The sequence below is a fragment of the Benincasa hispida genome, chromosome 9 (assembly GCF_027475165.1).
Source record: "Benincasa hispida cultivar pf3 chromosome 9, pf3_genome.v1.1, whole genome shotgun sequence".
Taxonomy (NCBI): domain Eukaryota; kingdom Viridiplantae; phylum Streptophyta; class Magnoliopsida; order Cucurbitales; family Cucurbitaceae; genus Benincasa; species Benincasa hispida.
This window is the reverse complement of record NC_143486.1, coordinates 89,885,920-89,904,913: the sequence shown is the minus strand read 5'-3', so window position 1 is coordinate 89,904,913 and position 18,994 is coordinate 89,885,920. Positions and strand designations below refer to the sequence as shown.

The 18,994-nt window shown below is 33.8% G+C and overlaps 4 protein-coding genes and 1 non-coding gene across 8 annotated transcripts; 2 read left to right on the top strand and 3 right to left on the bottom strand.

Moving 5' to 3' along the window:
* Window positions 1-1,183: 1,183 nt before the first annotated feature.
* LOC120086521 (uncharacterized) lies at window positions 1,184-2,139 on the top strand. Its single transcript, XM_039043218.2, has one exon. The coding sequence runs from the start codon at window positions 1,313-1,315 to the stop codon at window positions 1,934-1,936; it is 624 nt and encodes a 207-aa protein (XP_038899146.1). The 5' UTR covers window positions 1,184-1,312; the 3' UTR covers window positions 1,937-2,139.
* Window positions 2,140-4,014: 1,875 nt separating this feature from the next.
* On the bottom strand, window positions 4,015-11,140 carry QQT1 (P-loop containing nucleoside triphosphate hydrolases superfamily protein). 4 transcript variants are annotated; one of them, XR_005484355.2, is made up of 11 exons: window positions 10,803-11,140; window positions 10,070-10,114; window positions 9,869-9,948; window positions 9,415-9,489; window positions 8,847-8,950; window positions 8,365-8,521; window positions 8,191-8,278; window positions 7,722-7,794; window positions 7,512-7,642; window positions 6,908-7,156; window positions 4,015-4,330 (listed from the first exon to the last, which is right to left on the bottom strand). XR_005484355.2 is itself a non-coding variant. In XM_039043684.2 (10 exons), exons 1-10 carry the CDS (start codon window positions 10,892-10,894, stop codon window positions 7,099-7,101), a joined length of 903 nt encoding a protein of 300 aa, XP_038899612.1. In that variant the 5' UTR covers window positions 10,895-11,140; the 3' UTR covers window positions 6,739-7,098. The 4 variants fall into 4 exon arrangements, 1 of the variants encoding a protein (XP_038899612.1); XR_005484353.2 differs by lacking the exon at window positions 4,015-4,330 and adding an exon at window positions 4,361-4,820; XR_005484354.2 differs by lacking the exon at window positions 4,015-4,330 and adding an exon at window positions 4,361-4,666.
* Window positions 11,141-11,170: 30 nt separating this feature from the next.
* Window positions 11,171-11,242, bottom strand: TRNAP-UGG (transfer RNA proline (anticodon UGG)). Its single transcript has one exon. It is a non-coding gene; the product is annotated as a tRNA-Pro (tRNA).
* A 1,358-nt stretch (window positions 11,243-12,600) lies between these two features.
* Window positions 12,601-14,056, top strand: LOC120087283 (LIM domain-containing protein WLIM1). The gene is made up of 5 exons (XM_039044229.2): window positions 12,601-13,007; window positions 13,148-13,244; window positions 13,334-13,377; window positions 13,461-13,550; window positions 13,663-14,056. Exons 1-5 carry the CDS (start codon window positions 12,873-12,875, stop codon window positions 13,834-13,836), a joined length of 540 nt encoding a protein of 179 aa, XP_038900157.1. The 5' UTR covers window positions 12,601-12,872; the 3' UTR covers window positions 13,837-14,056.
* A 101-nt stretch (window positions 14,057-14,157) lies between these two features.
* LOC120087282 (uncharacterized) lies at window positions 14,158-15,655 on the bottom strand. The gene has a single exon (XM_039044228.2). It carries the CDS (start codon window positions 15,500-15,502, stop codon window positions 14,387-14,389), a length of 1,116 nt encoding a protein of 371 aa, XP_038900156.1. The 5' UTR covers window positions 15,503-15,655; the 3' UTR covers window positions 14,158-14,386.
* Between the last annotated feature and the right edge of the window lie 3,339 nt (window positions 15,656-18,994).

Genomic DNA, 18,994 nt, shown 5'->3' with positions numbered 1-18,994 from the left:
ATCATTCATATGGTTTGGTACGTTAGACCCATCTACAGATCTGGTTTCGATGGCGATGGAACTGACAAAGATGAAGAAATGTGAAACCTGATCTGGAGACGGCACCGAAACTAGATCTAAAGTCGGAGAAGTAGAGAGAAGGAAGTATGAAACCAGATTTGAGCATAATGTTCGATCAGACAAGAATGAAAACAGAAATGATGAGGTAGAAAAGAGGAGATGTTGCAAATAGTAAACGACATTGATCGTGGGTTGGAAACAGTGTTCCCTAGGATTATAATCTGAGGATAAAATTGGAGTTCCAACTAAAAGTACTTGAAGTCTAATAGCTCACTCCACCTGCTCCACTCTTAAACCCAAACAGGCTCTAAATGACCATGAGACAAGAACTAAAGAAATGAAATGTATTTCATAGATATGATGTCCCCAGGGGTCACATCGGCGCTTAGCCTTGCATCCCATCGTGAAAATGGTTGAGTTTTTGTTTTTCTTTTAAAGAAATTATTACGAAATATATCTCTTTCCAAAATCCCGACGGCAAAAAATAAACATTACGATGAAATTCAGTACGTTGTTGATGAAATCAAAGTCAAAATCTAAAATAATTTTTTTTTTTAAAAAAAAAAAAATCAATCTTGGATGAAGGTAAATAGAACATGCCACATGTGTAATGGCTAATAACTTCTTTAAAAATTGTGGAAACACAGATTTCTTTTCTTTCTAGAAAGCAAACAAGATTATTTTTCAAATTCTTTTATAATGAAACTCATTCCAAGATACCAATCATTCTTGATTCTTGGTTGCACAATAAGATAATTTTCTATATAAAATCTTGATTAAATCCGCTTCAAACATTTCTTTGTTAATAATTATCAAAACTTAAAATAAAATTTTAATTCATGCGTTGAACTTTTATGCTACATATTTTATTTTTATGACTTATAGCATATGTTTGCTTTGCTTGTTGACGAATTAAAACCCCCTCTCCAAGTTACACTATCAATTTATTTAACGAATATCATACCCATTCTCTGCTCTAAAAAAGTCAAACAAATCAACAGCCCACGAAGCTTCTATACTATTGTATATTTTATCAATTAAAAAAATATTAAATACTGTTTTTTTTAAAAAAAAAATCAAGATTTCAATTTGACCAAACTATTAGCTTGGATCTGGTCTTCTCATCCTCTCTATAAATGACTATTATAAACCCACAAATTTCTTCTCCATTTTGCTCTCATAACAAACCCCTTCTTCAAAACAGCAACTCTGTTCTTCTAAACTAAGTCAACCCTTTTCTTCTCCATCAGTAATGGCTCTTCATGAATCAGTTTCTCCCAATTCCACTCCCAAAAAGTCCAGAAATGGACATAAAACCCATAACAAAGACAAGAAAAATCCTTACTCCGACCGTGGCCTCGACAAATTCTCTGCCCTTTTAACCGATCTTGATGAGAAAAGGAAGAAAATTTACTCTCAAACTGACCCTGAAGACATAGTTATGGTCCGTTTTGCTTACAAGAATTCAGATGAGTGTGTTCCTGTCGTGGTGAAACAGAAGGACAAGAAAGAAGACAAGAACTCGAATGATTCAGACGCCATGGCGATTAAGTCTCAACAGAACAAACAATTAACAACTCACAAGAACAAGAACAACCTCGTACGTGCGAGAAATTTGAGGAGATTGAGCAAACCATCTTATTATATTGCAGCCATAGTGATACTGATTCTGTTTTTGTTGAGTGTTTTTGGGAGATCAGTGACCATTTTGTGCACTTGTATTGCTTGGTATTTGGTCCCTGTTTTGAAACAGAGTTCATCGAAATCAAGACGAAAGGAAAAGGTAAGGATTTTGGTTCCAAATAAGATGGAAAAACAACCAGATGGATCCTCTGCTCTTTCTTCTCCAATTCAAGCTCATCGCAGAAGTGGGTGAAGATTACAAAGGGATTGTTTCTTTCAACTTCGATTATTTTTTTTTTTTTTCCTCTCCCTCCAACAACAAAAATTTGATCTTTTTGGTTCTGTTGTTTGATCTTTGATGGGTTTGGGTCGAAAATTTGATCCGATTCAATTAATGGTCATTAATGTAAATTAATTAGATTTGTTACAATGACAATCGGTACTAATTAAGCTTTTTATGCTGATTAATTAATGATGGTCCAACCGAATGGAAGGTTGAGAGTTTTTGAGTACGACTTTTTCAATGGTTCATAATTAATGTCGAAACTGTTTCATTTAAGACTCTTGATACCATCCTTGTTGTTTAATTATTGTCCTCCCGTTTTAAATAGTTTTTCACTGCTTAAACGTGTTTTGGATTTTTTTTTCTTTTCTTTTTTTGGTAATGTAATTTTCATTCGTATCATTATGTTTCGAAAAACAACTTCATATTTATGAATCATTTTTATCACGTATAAAAAAATTTATTTGAAAAATAAATAAATAAAGTTTGTTCATGAAAAAATTATGATTGGATATAGGCGTGTTCATGGATTAAGTTAAGTTGAAAGTCTTTTTAGACTTAATCCAATTGTTCATACAGTAAATTTTTCAACTCAAATAACCCTTATTAAAAAATGAACCCAACCCAACCATGAAATATTTGAGTTGGTTTGGTTCGGATTAATCATATCATTTATTTAAAATTTTGTTCTAAAAAAAGTAAAATGTAAATATGTAAAAATCTAATTTAATTATTTTCATATAAATCTAATTTAACTATTTTCATATATTGAATTAGGATCAACAACTTAATTTCAATTTATATAGTGAAAATTTTCTTTCTAAAATGCAAATAAACTACTTTTAAGAGTTGTTGAAAAATAAATTATTTAAAAAAATATTAAAATTAAATAAAATTAAAATCAATATATGTATAAATAATTGTGTTATAAGTAATAAAAAATATATTTTAAAATTAATAATAAATTCGGATTGGTTTTGGTTATATTAGATGAACCAGGAATCAACTCGACCCATAAAATTTTCATTTATTTGAATCCAACCAACCTAAATGAGTTGATAACTAACCCAAATCGCATGGATTGGATTGGATTGATCGGATTTTTTGGATCATCGGATTTTTTAAACACCCCTAATTGGATATATAAGATGGATGATGTACTTCAGTGTTTCTTTTTGGGGGTTAAAAAATGAAGTCCAAATTCTAAACTAAAAATAATAGATAAAAATTAAGAGAATAAGTGTTACAATATAACAGATTCTTTTGTGTGCTACAATACTATGGAAGTATTAGATTCCTCGTGATTTAAATTTATTAGGCTTAAATTCAATCTCGGTATTGCCAACTTCTTTTACAAATAAATTATACATATATATGTATATATTGGTAATATTTGGATGGGATGCTCTTATTTTTGTGCATCCCTTTCTACACTCACATAAAAAAATATTAAAATATTAAAAAAAATTACCACATGATAAATTATGATTGAACAATTTAGTAAAATATACAAAGATAAATACTGTTCGAAATTCACTTAAATATTTTTCTATATATATATATATATATATTATTTGAGGGGACGGGGAACTTAATTTTTAACTCCTAAGTTCATTTTAGACCTTTAGTTTCATCACATTAGATTCTAAGCTTATTTAAATGTTGTAATTTTCCTTTTTTTTCTTTTTTTTTCTTCTTTTTTTCAATTCACCCACTATTTTTAACCGAAAACAATATATAAACCTTTGTAATCTCACTAATTTTAAAAAGATCAATTTTGCAACAATTTAAGTTTGATTTTAAAACAAAGTAATTGATTGATTCAAAATACGATTACTACCACCCTCATTAAGTTCGAGTTTTTATTGAGGCACAGATTAACCGTTGATTAAATTTGGCAATGTATCCGTGAAAGATTATGGTTTCATATACGACATGGTTTTTTTTTTCTTTTTTTTTTTTTTTTGTTTAAAAATAAAGTGGAAGTTCTAAACTGGAAATAATAGATAAAAATTAAGGACCTGTTTTGGCCCAAGAGTGGAGTGCAGTGAAGTGGACTAATAAACTCCATGTTTGAGACTCTAATTATTTTTAGTTAGAACTCCAATTTTATCCTCAGATTATAACTCTAAGGAACACTATTTCCAACCCCACAATCAACATTGTTCACTATTTGCAACATCTCCTCTCTTTTCCCTCATCATTTCTGTCTCTGTTCTTGTCTAATCGAACATTATGCTCAAATCTGGTTCATTCTTCCTTCTCTCTTTATTTCTCCAACTTCAGATCTGGTTTCAATGTCGTCTTCAAATCTGATTTCACGTTTCTTCATCTCCATTAATTCCATCGCGGTCGAAACCAAATCTATAGATGGGTTTAACATGTCAAACCATATGAATAATAGTATTCTTATTCATGAATCACAGGATCCAAACATCCTCACGATGTCTAGTCAGGGAATGGACATGTCACAAGATGACATGCATGGAACACATACTGGTTGAAACATTGAAGCAGGAAATGCTTCAAGAGAAAGAAAGAAGAAGCGAAGTGGGAATCAATATGAAATTACAAAGATTGTTAGGAATGCGATGGAGTTCGCAAATGACCAATTAAAGGTGATTGCAGAATGGTCGAAAGAGAGGCATGCAACCGAAGTCGAACTACGTGCGAAATTCATAAACCAACTCCAAGATATTCCTGAATTGCATAACCGACAGAGGGTGAAGTTTATGCAAATCATATTCCGCAATGTGCAAGGTACAGAAAGCTTCTTATTCGCTTCCACAACTCCGAAGGTGGACTATTACAACCTCTTCCTTGAAGAGAATGTTTGATCAACCCATGTTTTGAACTGCTTTTCAATAATGAACAATGCTTACTTTGTTTCAATTATACATTTAAGTTTGTAGTATATTTGACATGAAATCTTTCTAATCATATTTTAATCATGCAATCATGAGTTAGTTATTTTGTCTTACATTTTTTCTACCTCCAAAAATGAAAGGTTTATATATGAAACACATGAATAGCATAGGAAAGTAATGTACTTTTTTTTCCCTTTTTGGCCATGTTAACTAAAGTACCTTCCAAAATGACAAAAAAAAATAGTGATTAATTTTTAGTATAAATTACGATCAAATTAATTTTATATAAATTGGTAGAACATATAGTCGTAATTATATTTTCAAAATATGACATTTCATATGCATAATTATTAGTATTATAAAAGATGGTAGTAGAAAAAGTTTGCACCCTAAATACAAACTATAAAAGCAGACAGTTTATTATAACCCACATACTATAATAACCTACTCTACATCTCAAACGTCCCTTTAATTATATTTTTTTTGTTATATACAAAATATTGAAATAGAAAAACTTGTTTAATAATAACCATTTGATTTTTATTGTATACTGTTCACTAATTTTTAAAAACCAAACCTAAAATTCAAAAAGTTAAAAAAAGAAAAAATAAATAATTTTTAAAAACTTGTTAGTCAAGAATTTAAGGACATGCTTGTTAAACAATTTGAATTTAAAATTTTGAAAACAGATTTTTTGAAAAGGGTAAAACATCTTTTTGGTTCTTTTAAGTTTCGTGCGAAAATGAATATTTAATAAATAATCAAAGTTTAAAAGAGTATAAATCATGATACATAGAGACCAAATTGAAGCAAAACTCAAATGTTAAGGGTAAAATTGAATATTTTGAAACTTATAGACTAAAATTGGAACTAAACTGAAAATTAAGGACTAAATGTATAACATTTTGAAATTTAAGGACTAAATAGAAACTAAACCCAAAACCTAAGAACCAATAAGGTATTTTTCTCTTTGAAAACATGCATGGTTTCAAATGTATTTGGTATAAGTTTCAAAATTTGAGTTCCATAATATATTTATAAAGCATCAAACTCGGAGTAATTACCCTGTTAAATATAAACTATTATTAATTAAATTATAAACTTATTTTACATTTTTTCTTTGCATAATTACTATATTATAATATCATATAATTTATAGAACATTATATGATGCATATTTTAGAGCAACAAAAACAAATCAAGTTTATAACCTGAAATATCAGATTTACTGAACTTTTAAACTTTTCTAATATAATTCTACATTTTAAAATTTCAAATTCAAAATCTAGATATACAGAAAGCATAATAATCTTGTTTTAAAAATATTTCTATTTGTAGAAACTAGCATAAACTTCAAGAAATACTTCCGATAAACAGAAAGTAGAAACAAATATCTAAGTGTTAATAGACTAGTGGAACAAGAAACGAAACAAACCAAACAAAAAGTTAGGAAATGATGGTGAGAGATTCTTAAATGAGCCGAAGGGGCAGGTGAGAGATGGGAAGACGAGCTAGTGCATGCATGTGTCGAGAAGATTATGAACGTAAAGACACTGACAAATAAAGAAAGAAAATGAAAGCTATTATTTGAAAATAATGAGCAATGCAACGCAAACATATAACAACCACATTCCAACAGATAACGACCGTTCTCCATTATCCATTGCTTCACCACACAAAATTTCAAATTTTCCCTTCAAATTATCTCCCCCATGGAGCCACTATTTGAACCCACAAAACTTCTAACTGTACCCACCCACCAACTGAGCAATAAAACACACATGCATAATTGACCTACGAAATAAGAGGGTAATGTATCATCCGATGCAAATGCATAGTCATCTATTGTTTTTGAAGTATGAGTTATGAGTTTGATGATTTGAAGGAAAAAAACACAAAAGCAAAAGAGAGGAAAAATCATAAATAGATGCCAAAAGATGGGGCAATAGTTGTTCAACTTGACACCATGGAGCACAACACAGTCATACTCGAGTGACTAAATATAGTAGTCTCCGAACCACATGCTTTTAAAAACTATAAAGAGACAGGGAATTTGCACATTTATAACACTCACCATCTTACCAGGCACTATGGCTGAGAAGAACATTTGCTGCTGCACAGCACAAGAGATAAGACACTAAACATTGCTGCAGTTCAACCGCCACGCTTGGGAACTTATGCACAGTCAATGCACGTGAATGCAGATGTGACCAGTTCACCAATACGTGCACTTCCTCGGCAGAAAATCTATATTAATCTTAGTCATCAGTCATCGAACTTTAGAGTTTCATCATCCATGTACTTCTCTTGCACTGCTGCAACTGTAATACTTAGTTAAGCAAATTTTGACAAACTGTTCCTTTAGAGTAATAAATCAACATTAACAAGAGAGGAGAACAGCATATAAGACAACCACAACCAGTTGTGTGTTAGAGTTGGAGGTCATGTGTTTGAATCCTTGTAAAGTCATTTCCTTCCTGATTAATATTGATTTTTACTTGTTGGGTCTACTACCGAATTTTCAAATCCACACGTGAGGGAATTGTTGAAGTATTAATATAATTAAATTTACCATAACTCATTAACTTAATCCTTTGAGTTGATTGATGATTTAACAAAATAAACACGGCAAAATAGAAGGAATTATATAACAAGAAATTGTATGCAAAAAAGGATATCTGTAATAGTCCCAATCCGTAGCACCAACTGCAATCTTGCTGAATTCAACTGCACTTGCTTCCATACCAGCAAAAATGTACCCATTGGTCTTGTCTATTAGCTTAACTAGATTTCCTACACTCTCTTTATCCTGTGAATAAGGATCTGACCATAAGCCATCAGAATGGAATGACCAATTGATATGCAAAAAGTAAGGACAGATGACTTGCCTGGATATCTAAGGTTGTAAAATCGACTAAACCAAAATCTTCAATTACACCACAAAGCTCCTTAGTGAGCTTTCTGCAATAAAGAGAGAATATTATCATATAATAAAAGAGATGCCAAAAGCACTTTTGAAGCTTTGCAAGCTAACCTATCTTCCAGAGAGTGAAGAAAATACTGAGTAGGCATTTGTATCACAATAGATTATGCCAGGACAACATGGAATTTGTGATCATAAATTGCAACTATCATTTTGGAAGGAAAAAGATTTGAGGATAGATCAATAATAAACATATCAATATCATTTTGAAAGATGGGACCTACAGTGAGAAAGCAATAAGGTCAATGCTCTAGTTATATAAAAGAACAATGAATGACGGACAGTGAAGATAACAGTTATACTTCAATTTAACCATTAATTATAAAGTGAAAAGATCCAAAATTTGGATAAAAATGTGGCAATCAACATCAAACCTGTACTTGGCAGAGCGAGGATCTTGGTCAAGATGATGTTGTAGGTATGATAAGTCTTGCACATCCGTATAGAAGTCAAGATTAAAAGCTGTAAGATTAAAAATAATAAGCAGCAATTACAATTACCAATGTGATTGGTCTTCACCAGACACGAACGTAAACAATAAAACATACCTAGCCTTCCATAGTTCTCAATTAAATCAATCTTAGATAAGACATTAACGTGTGGGAGATCCAGATGCAACATGGTTGATAAAGAGAGCAGCAGTGCACTAACATACTTCCCAGGGTCACTGCAAAGATGAGCATCAACTAAATGCACTGCAGTCAACTGTAGAAGAAGGAAAATCTTATTAAGATGTTTTTTAATAGCATTTTGTAACAAACTAGGGCCCATTTGACAATAATTCATTTCTGATTTTCTGTTTTTATAGTCTAGGCTTGTTCACCAATAATTTATTTGTTTTGTTTTTACTAAGAAAATAAAACTACTTTTTTGGTTTTTAAACTTTAACAAGGATTTTAAATATGTTCTGAGCGAGTGAGAGAGATGAGCTAATTTTCTAATGACAGAAAAGTAGAAACTCAATGTTGTCAAATGGACCCTAGAAATGAAGGCAAAGTTCAAATATACATATTTCTCCAAAAGCCTGTACCCTCAGATTCAAATTCTTAATGAGTTTCTTTATAACATTCTTGGCATTGGAGTGTAGGGAAAATAATTCAACTTGTCCTGGAAAATCGAATAGGAGATAATGATCTGCAAAAATTTGATAATATCATCAGGTGGAATTCTGAAAATTCTTAGCCAAGAAACTGATGAATATAGTAAACCAACAGAAGGGTAACATCTAGACAAACAAAAAACCAATTAAACAAGAAATTACCCGTACTAAACATTCAACATTCACAATCTAATATATAATCACATTGTAAATATATACACATTCATGAGCAGCAGAAAATTATTATGAGCAAAACGAATGATAAAACAAAAGGGTGCACTTATAAAGATAAACTACAAACAATAATTTAATAACATATCAATCCTTAAGCTTAATTTTCCTGATGCACATCTCAGAATTGCATACGCAAAAAACATAATTGAAATTCATATAACATCATAAAAAAAAATTTCCTCACTATTTTGACAAGAATTTAATGAAGGTGGGAAATAGATTGATCAACCAGTTGTCGGGAAACAAACTAACGCATTATACCAACCTTTCAAAAGAGGTGCCAATCTAGCTTGCAACCAATCTATATTTTTCTCCAGATAATCCATGCAATAAACCAAGCCTGTAAAACATATAAATACAAATTCCAACAAAGATATCAAAAAACAAACTACGTTGGTCAATGGCTCACCATATAGTCACCTACTACTACGTCTACAACACATTACTGAAATTTCTCAGGCTAAATTTTTTCAACTTGAAAGAAGGTCACTGTTTCCCCTTTTTTATATTAATGACCAAAGGTTTTTCATACAAGACAATTTTTCTATAGTTCATATCATCTCATAGAGATATTTTCTATCTCTCATCCATAACTCGTCAAGTTTAACATGTGGCATAGCATAACATGTTTTACTCACCATCAATTAATTGGACTTTTGGGAACCTGGCACAATAATTTTAGAAGAAAAAGAGCTTAACAAAGACTCTGGTATACCTACCTCCATTGGGACCAAGAGAATGTTCCATCATCACATCACTTAACTTGATCAGATCCTCAATGTTTACAGCGCATTCATAGCTACATTTACGTCAAGGATACCTTTCACTTGCATTTTAGCCAAATGAACTCTTCGAATACACGTAAAAAGTTGAGACTCAGAGAGCAACAGATTGGGAAGAAAAACGATTAGTGAGGATACGGTAATGAATCGTTAGCAGGATCCAAGTTAATGACAGCAACCTTCCTGTAAGGAAGCAAGAAGAAGTCATGAAAGTAATTAAAAGAGATGGACTCATTATATAGGGCTTGCTAGATTAAAAAAAAAAAAAATAAATAAATAAATAGTTAATCTTTTTCTTTAAAAAAAGAAGGAAGAAAAAAACATTGGATTTCACAACTGCGAATACAAGCTCTTAAGCCACCCTTTAGAGAAGGAGTTCTAACATATAAGAATTTATCGAAGTCATGAGATAACAGAAGCTATCTATTGATATGCTAAATAAGAAAACTTAACTATAGCATGAGTGCATGGCTCATTCTGAAGCGACGATCCTACATCTCAATTATCAGCCATCTACCTAAACGATCGGATGATGACTTATGTCAAGAAACTTATATAAATTACGAATTGCTTCATTTCCATTCTTCAACCAATCACATTGTATAGTTCGCTTGCTATTGCATCGATTTAACCAGTATCAGTTCAAAATACTGAAAACTCATAAATATGACAAATAGAAAGACTAGCGCACAGTCGGATTGAATAAACAAACAACAAGTTAACACGTGACTTTCTACCAAGGGAGTAAAATTCGATCAAGCCTAGGGTTTAGCTAACTGGGAAGATGCAGCAAAGGAGGATAAGATGCTACGAACACAAAATAAGTTCAATCAATGCGTTATTACGCTGCACACCATAGAGAAGTTCGTACCTTCCGATTAGTTGCAAAAATTGAGACATGCCATTACAGTAGGTAGTCTTTCCTGAACCAGGCGGACCGATTACAACTTGCCCAAATACCATCTTCGTTTTCCACTCTTTTCCTCCACCCTCAAAAGACCTACTTTTCGAAATTCCTTCGCCAAGAAATTTCCCCAACTAATTAAACTGCAACAAGCTGAATCCAAAGATTTCGATGTACCAAAATGCTGAGTAGCAATGGAGAAGGGGAAAAGAGACCAGAAAAACCGCACTCAAACTCGTTCGCTGTAAATTCAGGAGAACTGGGGCTTCAGATAGGAAGAAAACCCGCGACGAAAAAGGCGGTTAAGAAATTGCCAAAAAATGGGACACATTTTAGGGGCATTCCGAGAATCGAACTCGGGACCTCTCGCACCCAAAGCGAGAATCATACCACTAGACCAAATGCCCAGAATTAAAATTAAAAACAAATTAATAAATCAATATTAAATTAAAAAGTTGAGAGTGATTGGAACTTGGAAGGCCTTCGGTGTGCCAACCCAATCATTCCAATGCCCATGTTCCATGGCTACCTTCCCTTTTCCCTTTAAATATTCTTTGACCAAGTTTGATGTGGTGGTGATTAAAAATATAGATATCTCAATTTTATTGAAATATCAATATTTTCATGAATATATATTTAAATTAATAATAAATATTTTACTTAAGTTAGAGTACATATTATATTATTTAATATCATTGGTTCTTTTTATGTTTCATCATTTTTTTAATCATAAATGTCAATTCACTTTTATGTTAATGGCGAGCTCATAAACATGCAAAAATATTAATAAAAATGTTAACAGAATCATAATAATTTAACATTTTACTTGACAAATTTTTTGAAAAATTCAATATATGAGATGACAACAAAATCAATCGAACGTCAATTAAGAATAGTAAAGTGGTTGGCAAAGAAATCAATTAAAAAGCGATACCTCTTCCCCCATGATTAATTATTACAAGCTCGTAAATAGGGAAGGAATCTTTTAATTTCATTTCAATTATTTCTTTTTGTGATTTCAAATTTCCCTTTTGCACTTGAGGTTTTTTTTTTTTTTTTTCTTTTTAATTCCTTTGTCACCCCTCCAAATTTTCATGGTCCCATCCAAATACGTTGACACACATATTGCCCTCCAGATAACCCCTATAGAACCAAAAGGAAATAGAACACCTATTAGGTCATAAATCTAGTTTAAGCAATTTAGGTGGTATAATTATAATGATCAACCATCGGCATTTATATGACAATCTATTAGATTGTTGATACACAATTCAAAAGAAACTAAATGATTTGTTTGACATTGGAGATGAGCTTAGCTCATAAACAATATAACGTTCAATAATAGAATCTTGGGCCAGTATAATACTTGGTTTTGTACATTTCAAAAGTTCAAGTCAACAATATTAAGTCTAAACAGATGCCGAGGTAAGTTAAGATATTGTTGCGTATTGTTGTGAAGGAATGACCTTTACCTTTTATAGGGAATTTTTCCTTAATGTTTTCTTCCTATGCAACTTTAATGATTTGTCACGACTTTAATGATACTAAGTCGTAACAAACTTAGTTTTTATTCTATAACATTGATAATGCTACTTTATCACCAAGACGCTTTGTATTTGATCATTTTAAACCTCAGATAATATGAGAGTAATAACAATGTAACGTTTTTGTAAAAGCAAATTTTATTACAAATTGATGAAACTATTCATAATATTGTAAAGAAACTTTAAAGACCAAATTGAAAGTGGAAAGGGGGAAAAAATCTAAGAGACATAGGGGTAGTTGGTTGGGTTGGATGCTTGCAAATTCAGACAATTTGATTACCATTTATGCCCCTCCAACTTTAGATTTGTCTATTTGAATCTCTCAATACACACCCATATCTTACACATCCATTGCCCAATTTCTATCTCTCTGCCCCTTCTTTCCCCCTTCCTTATCTCCTTCACATTGTCTTCTTCTTCCTCCTCCTTCCCTTTAATCACCGACTCAAATTTCAACACAGAAACAAGAAACTGAGATTCTTTTGCAATTGCCATGGCTTTTGCAGGAACCACCCAGAAATGCATGGCTTGCGACAAGACTGTCTATTTAGTCGACAAGCTCACTGCTGACAATCGTGTCTACCACAAAGCTTGCTTCCGCTGTCACCACTGCAATGGAACTCTCAAGGTAATCATTATCCCTTTATATCAAACTCTCTGATCTGTCGAATCATTGAAATCAGATTTCAGATCGCTAACTGGAAGAGCTTAATTTTGGTGGGTTATGGTTAAATTAAACGATTCACTGATTACAGATCTGATTTGCAGTTAAGCAATTACAATTCGTTTGAAGGGGTGCTTTATTGTCGGCCACACTTTGATCAGCTCTTTAAAAGAACTGGAAGCTTAGACAAAAGCTTTGAAGGTATTCAAAATCATGGAAAAAAAGAAAAAAAGGTGGTTTGAATCATTCTCATCAGCTCAAACCAACATTCTTTTGTATCTTGATTTTAGGGACGCCAAAGATTGGGAAACCGGAGAAACCGGCTGATTCTGAGGTAGCTAATTAAATTATATTCTGCTCTGTTTTGTGTTAATTTCAACTCATCCTTTGAAGAGATTATTCGAATGCATTTGACAGAAACCAGCAGCGACTAAGCTTGCAAGTATGTTCGTGGGTACTAAAGACAAGTGCCTTGGCTGTAAGAACACAGTTTATCCAACTGAAAAGGTAAAATTTTGAATTGAAATGGATTTGGAAGTTGTCTAAATTTTGTAACTGAAGAAGCTCTGTTATGAATTGGGTAAATTTTAAGACCATTTTTTAATATTTTTTTTCTCAGGTTTCAGTGAATGGAACCTCGTACCATAAGAGCTGCTTCAAGTGCTGCCATGGCGGATGTACAATCAGCCCATCAAATTACATTGCACATGAAGGACGACTTTACTGCAAACATCACCATACCCAACTCATCAAAGAAAAAGGAAACTTGAGCCAGCTGGAAGGAAGCCATTAAAGGACCTTACATTCGTAGGCCTTTTTTCTTTATGTTCTCAGCTTTCTTCCTTATTTTAGTCCTGTTTTTACGTTGTTCCCTTTTCAACTTTAGTACCACTCTCTTTGAAATTTGAACGTTATTGTAAAACAAAAGAAGTTACTGCGTGGGTCTTTTTTGGGTTTTGCCTCTGATTTCCACTTTGGTTGGTGAATTCAAATAAACTTATAATTAAAGCCAACGTATTAATCATCCGTTACCTAAATAACATCAACATGCTCCAAAATAGGCCGTTTGTTAATTTGTCCATTTCTGGACGTCACAATTTACAGAACACCAGGGTTTGAATTTCAACCTTAAACAAACACTATGTATATATGATTAATAGCTTCTAATATCTTATAATTCAACACTAACATATACATAAAACATTTACCGATTATACGTAATTTCTGGATATGGTCTTTAGAGGCATCAAAGTCCCAAAACAAACTAAGCTACGCTAAGGCTATGGCTAAGGGTTTTTTTTTTTTCTTTTTCCCTTCTTTTTTTATACGTTTTGATTTGATTATCAAACGTTGATACAAATGGGTTTCGAAGCATTATTATTATGATTATCCCCTGTTTGAGTGTGGAACCTCCACGTGAAGAGATAGTCTCGAGACACGCAAGAAAGTTTGATAACATCGCAAAAGGCGGTGACGGAATTTTTCTTTCCATCACCGTTTCCCCATTCAATCCTCACCCAACAAGAGAACCCATTAGACGAATGAGGCACCGCCGCCGCATCGGAGAGGTGGAGCATCACTTCGCCGCCGATTCTTCTCCCTTTGAGCCGTTCATCTCCGGTGACCATCGAATCCAGCCACAGGCACTCTGGCTGGCCGACCATCTCCTTGTATGCCGAATTCGCCATTCTCACTCTATTATTCGAATCTGATATGACCGCCGGTAACACCTCGGATTCAACCTCCTTCTCCACTTCATCTGGTTTTTTCGGCGGCTGCGGAGTATTATTGGAGTGACCAGGGTTTTGGGCTTCGTTGATACACCCAACGCGAATGCTAGAACCAACAGGACGAACAGGGTGCGGCGTTATAACGTTGCAAGTGGAAACCGGACATTGAAGTTGCTGCAAAAAATTCTTCTCTTGGGGAATTTCAGAGACAACAGCAGCACAACCACCAACATTCAATTCCACACCCCTCCCTTCATCAAAAGTCTTAATGAAATTAATCTCAGAAGCAGGGGTGGTGGGTTCATCAGAAGCAGAGGAAGGGGGAAGAAGCGGAAGAGTGACAAGATTAGAATTAGGAGACGGGTCTTCAAACCCAGAAGCTGCATTAATGGCAGAAACAGAAAGATGAGGAAGCAAAGAAGGAAAGGGGCGGTGGAGGGAGAAATTAGGAGGAGTAGTTCTGGATCGTTTCAAGGAATGAGGGGAAATGGGGGGAGGACGAACTCTTTTGCGAGTACGAGTGGGTCTGGCTTGTAACTGAGGCCATACATTACGAAGAAAGGTGGAGGAGGAGGAGGAGGAGGAGGAGGAGGAGGCGGAATGAGGAATGTTGGGAGAGTGATCGGAGGTGGGGAAGGGGGATTCGGGCTTAGGGGCAATGGGGCGGTAACGGGACATGATCTCCGCCGTCTTCTCGGTGGAAGTGAAGGGAGAGAGGGTCTTGATCATGGCGGTGGTGGTGGGGATCGGAGAGGGAGAGGGAGAGGGAGAGGGAGGAGAAAGAGAAGGGGGGGAAGGGGTTTAAGTTGAAACAAACGGTGGGCAGTGGCGAATGAGGGAAGGGCAACATGAAGGAAGAAGAGAGGGGGGAGAAGGACAGGTGGAAGAGTACGGTGGGGTACGTGGGTAGGGAAGAGTAAGGAAAAGGGACATGTGGGAAAGGGAGTGGGGCCATGCAAAAGCCAACGCATATCCAATGGAAAGAGATGAGAATAACTAATAAGAGAAGGGTGGGAACTGGGAATGCGAATCAATGGGCCGTGGCACCAATGGTAATGAAGGAACGCGTGTGTGTTTGGCTTCCATGCGTGGATCCATCTATCACAATTGGTTTGGTTGGATCCATTTCAATCAACATAAGCACATCTTGACTAATCCCATTAACATTTAGATAATCATTTATGATTGAACCTACAATTTCTTAATCTTTTATCAAGATCATACTCCTATTATTTTACTACTTATTAGTAAAAGAGTATATGAAACACATATCTCAATAGGCTAAAATAACAATCATAAAAGAAGCTCAAGTTTCACGGTATCATGTTTATAAGATCAGGAAAGAATATTTGAGAATATTACATTCAAATAAAAGAAGATGCTTAAGCTTTAAGTACTTCTAGACATTAAGTAATTGAAAATAACAAGTGAGTCAGGTCATATGAACCACAAAAGGGGATGAAGTAGGGCTCTTAGAATGTAATTGTCAATGAGATGGTTCTAGATGGGGATGGTCAGTTACATAATTGGGAGAGGGAGGGGGCACGTGTCAAGGAGAGCGGGCCAATGCGAAGGGCGTTGCATGCAAAGGGGATTGGAGGGATGAGGGGAAAACGTGGCGGGCGACGGTGTGGGCGTTGGAAAAGGCGTCGCCTGCCTCATGTGTGTGTTTTGTTTCTGTTGAATTTGGAAGAGCGAAGAGGGTTTAGGGTTTAATAATAATAATAATAGTATTATAGGGGTGTAAATGTCAAAAAAAAAGAGCACGCAAAGCATGGTAGAAACTGAAACTGAAACTCCCTGTGTTGTGTTGAGTTAGGAAAATGAATGGGCCTTTTATTATTCCCATGGGAATTTGGGGACTCCAGTTACCATCCCACAATTCATCCTCTCTCCACTCTTACTTACCCCTTCCCCCTACCTTTTTCACTTTTTTATTTTAATACTTTCGTTTAAAATTATATTTTTAATGTCATGTTAATTTATTAATTTATCGATAATTGTGTCAACACAAACTTAAAATCATAGAATATGTATCAGCCATCGAGAGATTCATAATTTGAATATCACCCCTATGAAAACTAAAAGACTATGAAGGAAGAATCTTTGTATCTTTATTTGAACAAAGTAATCACACTTTTCACCCTTTAAAATTTCTTAAAATTTTATTTTGTGATCTTTCTATTCAAAATAGTTACTCCTATTTTTTTCTTTTTGAAACAATAGTTACTACTATTTGCATCAAATGACATAAAGAGGTTGTTAGGGATGAAGAGTTGAGATAGAATATCTGGAATTCATATGTATGTGGAGTTCATATATATGTAGGGTTCATATGTCTATGTTTGGGATGTAGAGTTATTTGGTCCGAGTTCATATGTTTGTGTTTGGAGTGCAGAGTTCATATATCTGGGTATCTAGTGCAGTTTTTTTAAACTTTTTTATCCAATAATATACTTTTATGATTACTATTTTTGTTTTGAAACTTTTTTATTCAATAATTCTACCCATATTTGTTTGAATAAAATATGGATTGCATTTTTTTTAATTTTTAAAATTTTTCTTTCTTTTTTGGGCAATAAACGACAATTAGCCCATTATATTTCTTATAGAAGTATGTTTAAATAAAATGAGAAACCAAAGCGAAATCAACACTTTTGATTCTAGCTAATTTTTCTCCGTGAATTTCATCATCATCATCTTCTTTTTCTTCTTCTTTTTATTGTTGCTCTATATTTTTACTATGTCATGAATTTTTTTAATTAAATCTCCTCCGTCATCGTAATAACCAATGGAATGTCACCACATTTCTTCAATAATTTCACTTTCATTTCCTCTAAATTTGGAGGATCATCAGAGAATAAATCTTTATTTTTTTAAAATAATTTTTGCTGGAAAATGTTACATGAAAAAAAAAAATTCATTTTATGGTTTTTTTTTTTATTATATGCTACATACTTTTCAATTACATACATACTTTTCGTCTAAATATTCTTAACACTCATTTGATATGTGAATTCAATTAAATAAAAATATTTTTTTACAAATTCTTATGTATAAATATTGCACTTAATGTAGACAAAATAATATTTTTTATATAATCAACTACAATATACTTTAACAATCATCAGTCCTATAGTAATCGGAAGTGGTTGTCGAAGTTGATTATCGAAGATGATTTTTGTTGGAGTTTGTAGTCGGAGGTGATTGTCGGAGCCTGAAGTTGGTTGCATGAAGGTGTATTGGAGTTGGTTGTCAAAGTTTGTCATTAAAGATGGTTTTTAAATCCGAGAGTTGGTCGGGCGAAAGTAGTCATCAAAGTTAGTCATCAAAGATAATTTTTGCTAGAGATTATAGTCAAAGGTGACTGTCGAGCCCGAAGTTAGTCACATGAAGGTGGTATTAGAGCTAGTTATCGGAGTTTGTCGTCGAAGGTGGTTTTTAAAGCCTCGAGTTGGTCGTCAAAGTTGCTCGCTCCAAGGTGATCATCAAAGGTAATTTTCATCGAAATTTGTACTCGGAGTTGGTCATTGAAGTTTGTTTTCGGAGCCAATAGGTCGTCGGAGTTGGTAGCACGAAGGTGGTCGTCGGAGTTGGGTCACCGGAGGTGGTTGTCGAAGGCCAGAATTGGTTTTCGGAGTTAGTCGTCGAAGCTGTCATCGAAGGTGGTTGTCAAAGTTCGGATTTCGTCACTAGAATTGTCATCAGAGGTGGTTGTCAGAGCTCGGAGTTGGTCGCCGGAGTTTTCATCGGAGGTGGTTATCGAAGCCCGGAGTTAGTTCTTGGAGTGTCACAGTGGCCGATGGGTAGAGCCATTGAAAACGTGGGAAGAATGGAGAGTTGGGGTGAGTTGGTAAAATATACCAACTCAACTCCACTAACATTTAAAGTTAGTGGGCCAAACAATAAGTTAGTATATTATACCAGCTCAACTCAACTCATGTTGGTGAGCCAAACACCCCAAAAAGACTATTTCATAATATTTTACAACCTTTTTCTATATATTAAAATAAAACTAAATTTCATTTGCATCTCATGTGTTATAGTCTATAGACTAGCGCATAGTATAAGTGAATCTAAGGGTTAGATTGACTTGGAAAAAATGTCATTTAAAAAGTCATTTTCATTTAAACACTTTTAATAATAATTGTTTAAAATAAAAATACTCATGTGTTTGACGACTCTTTTTCAAAAAAAAAAAATTATATACAAATTTGTTTT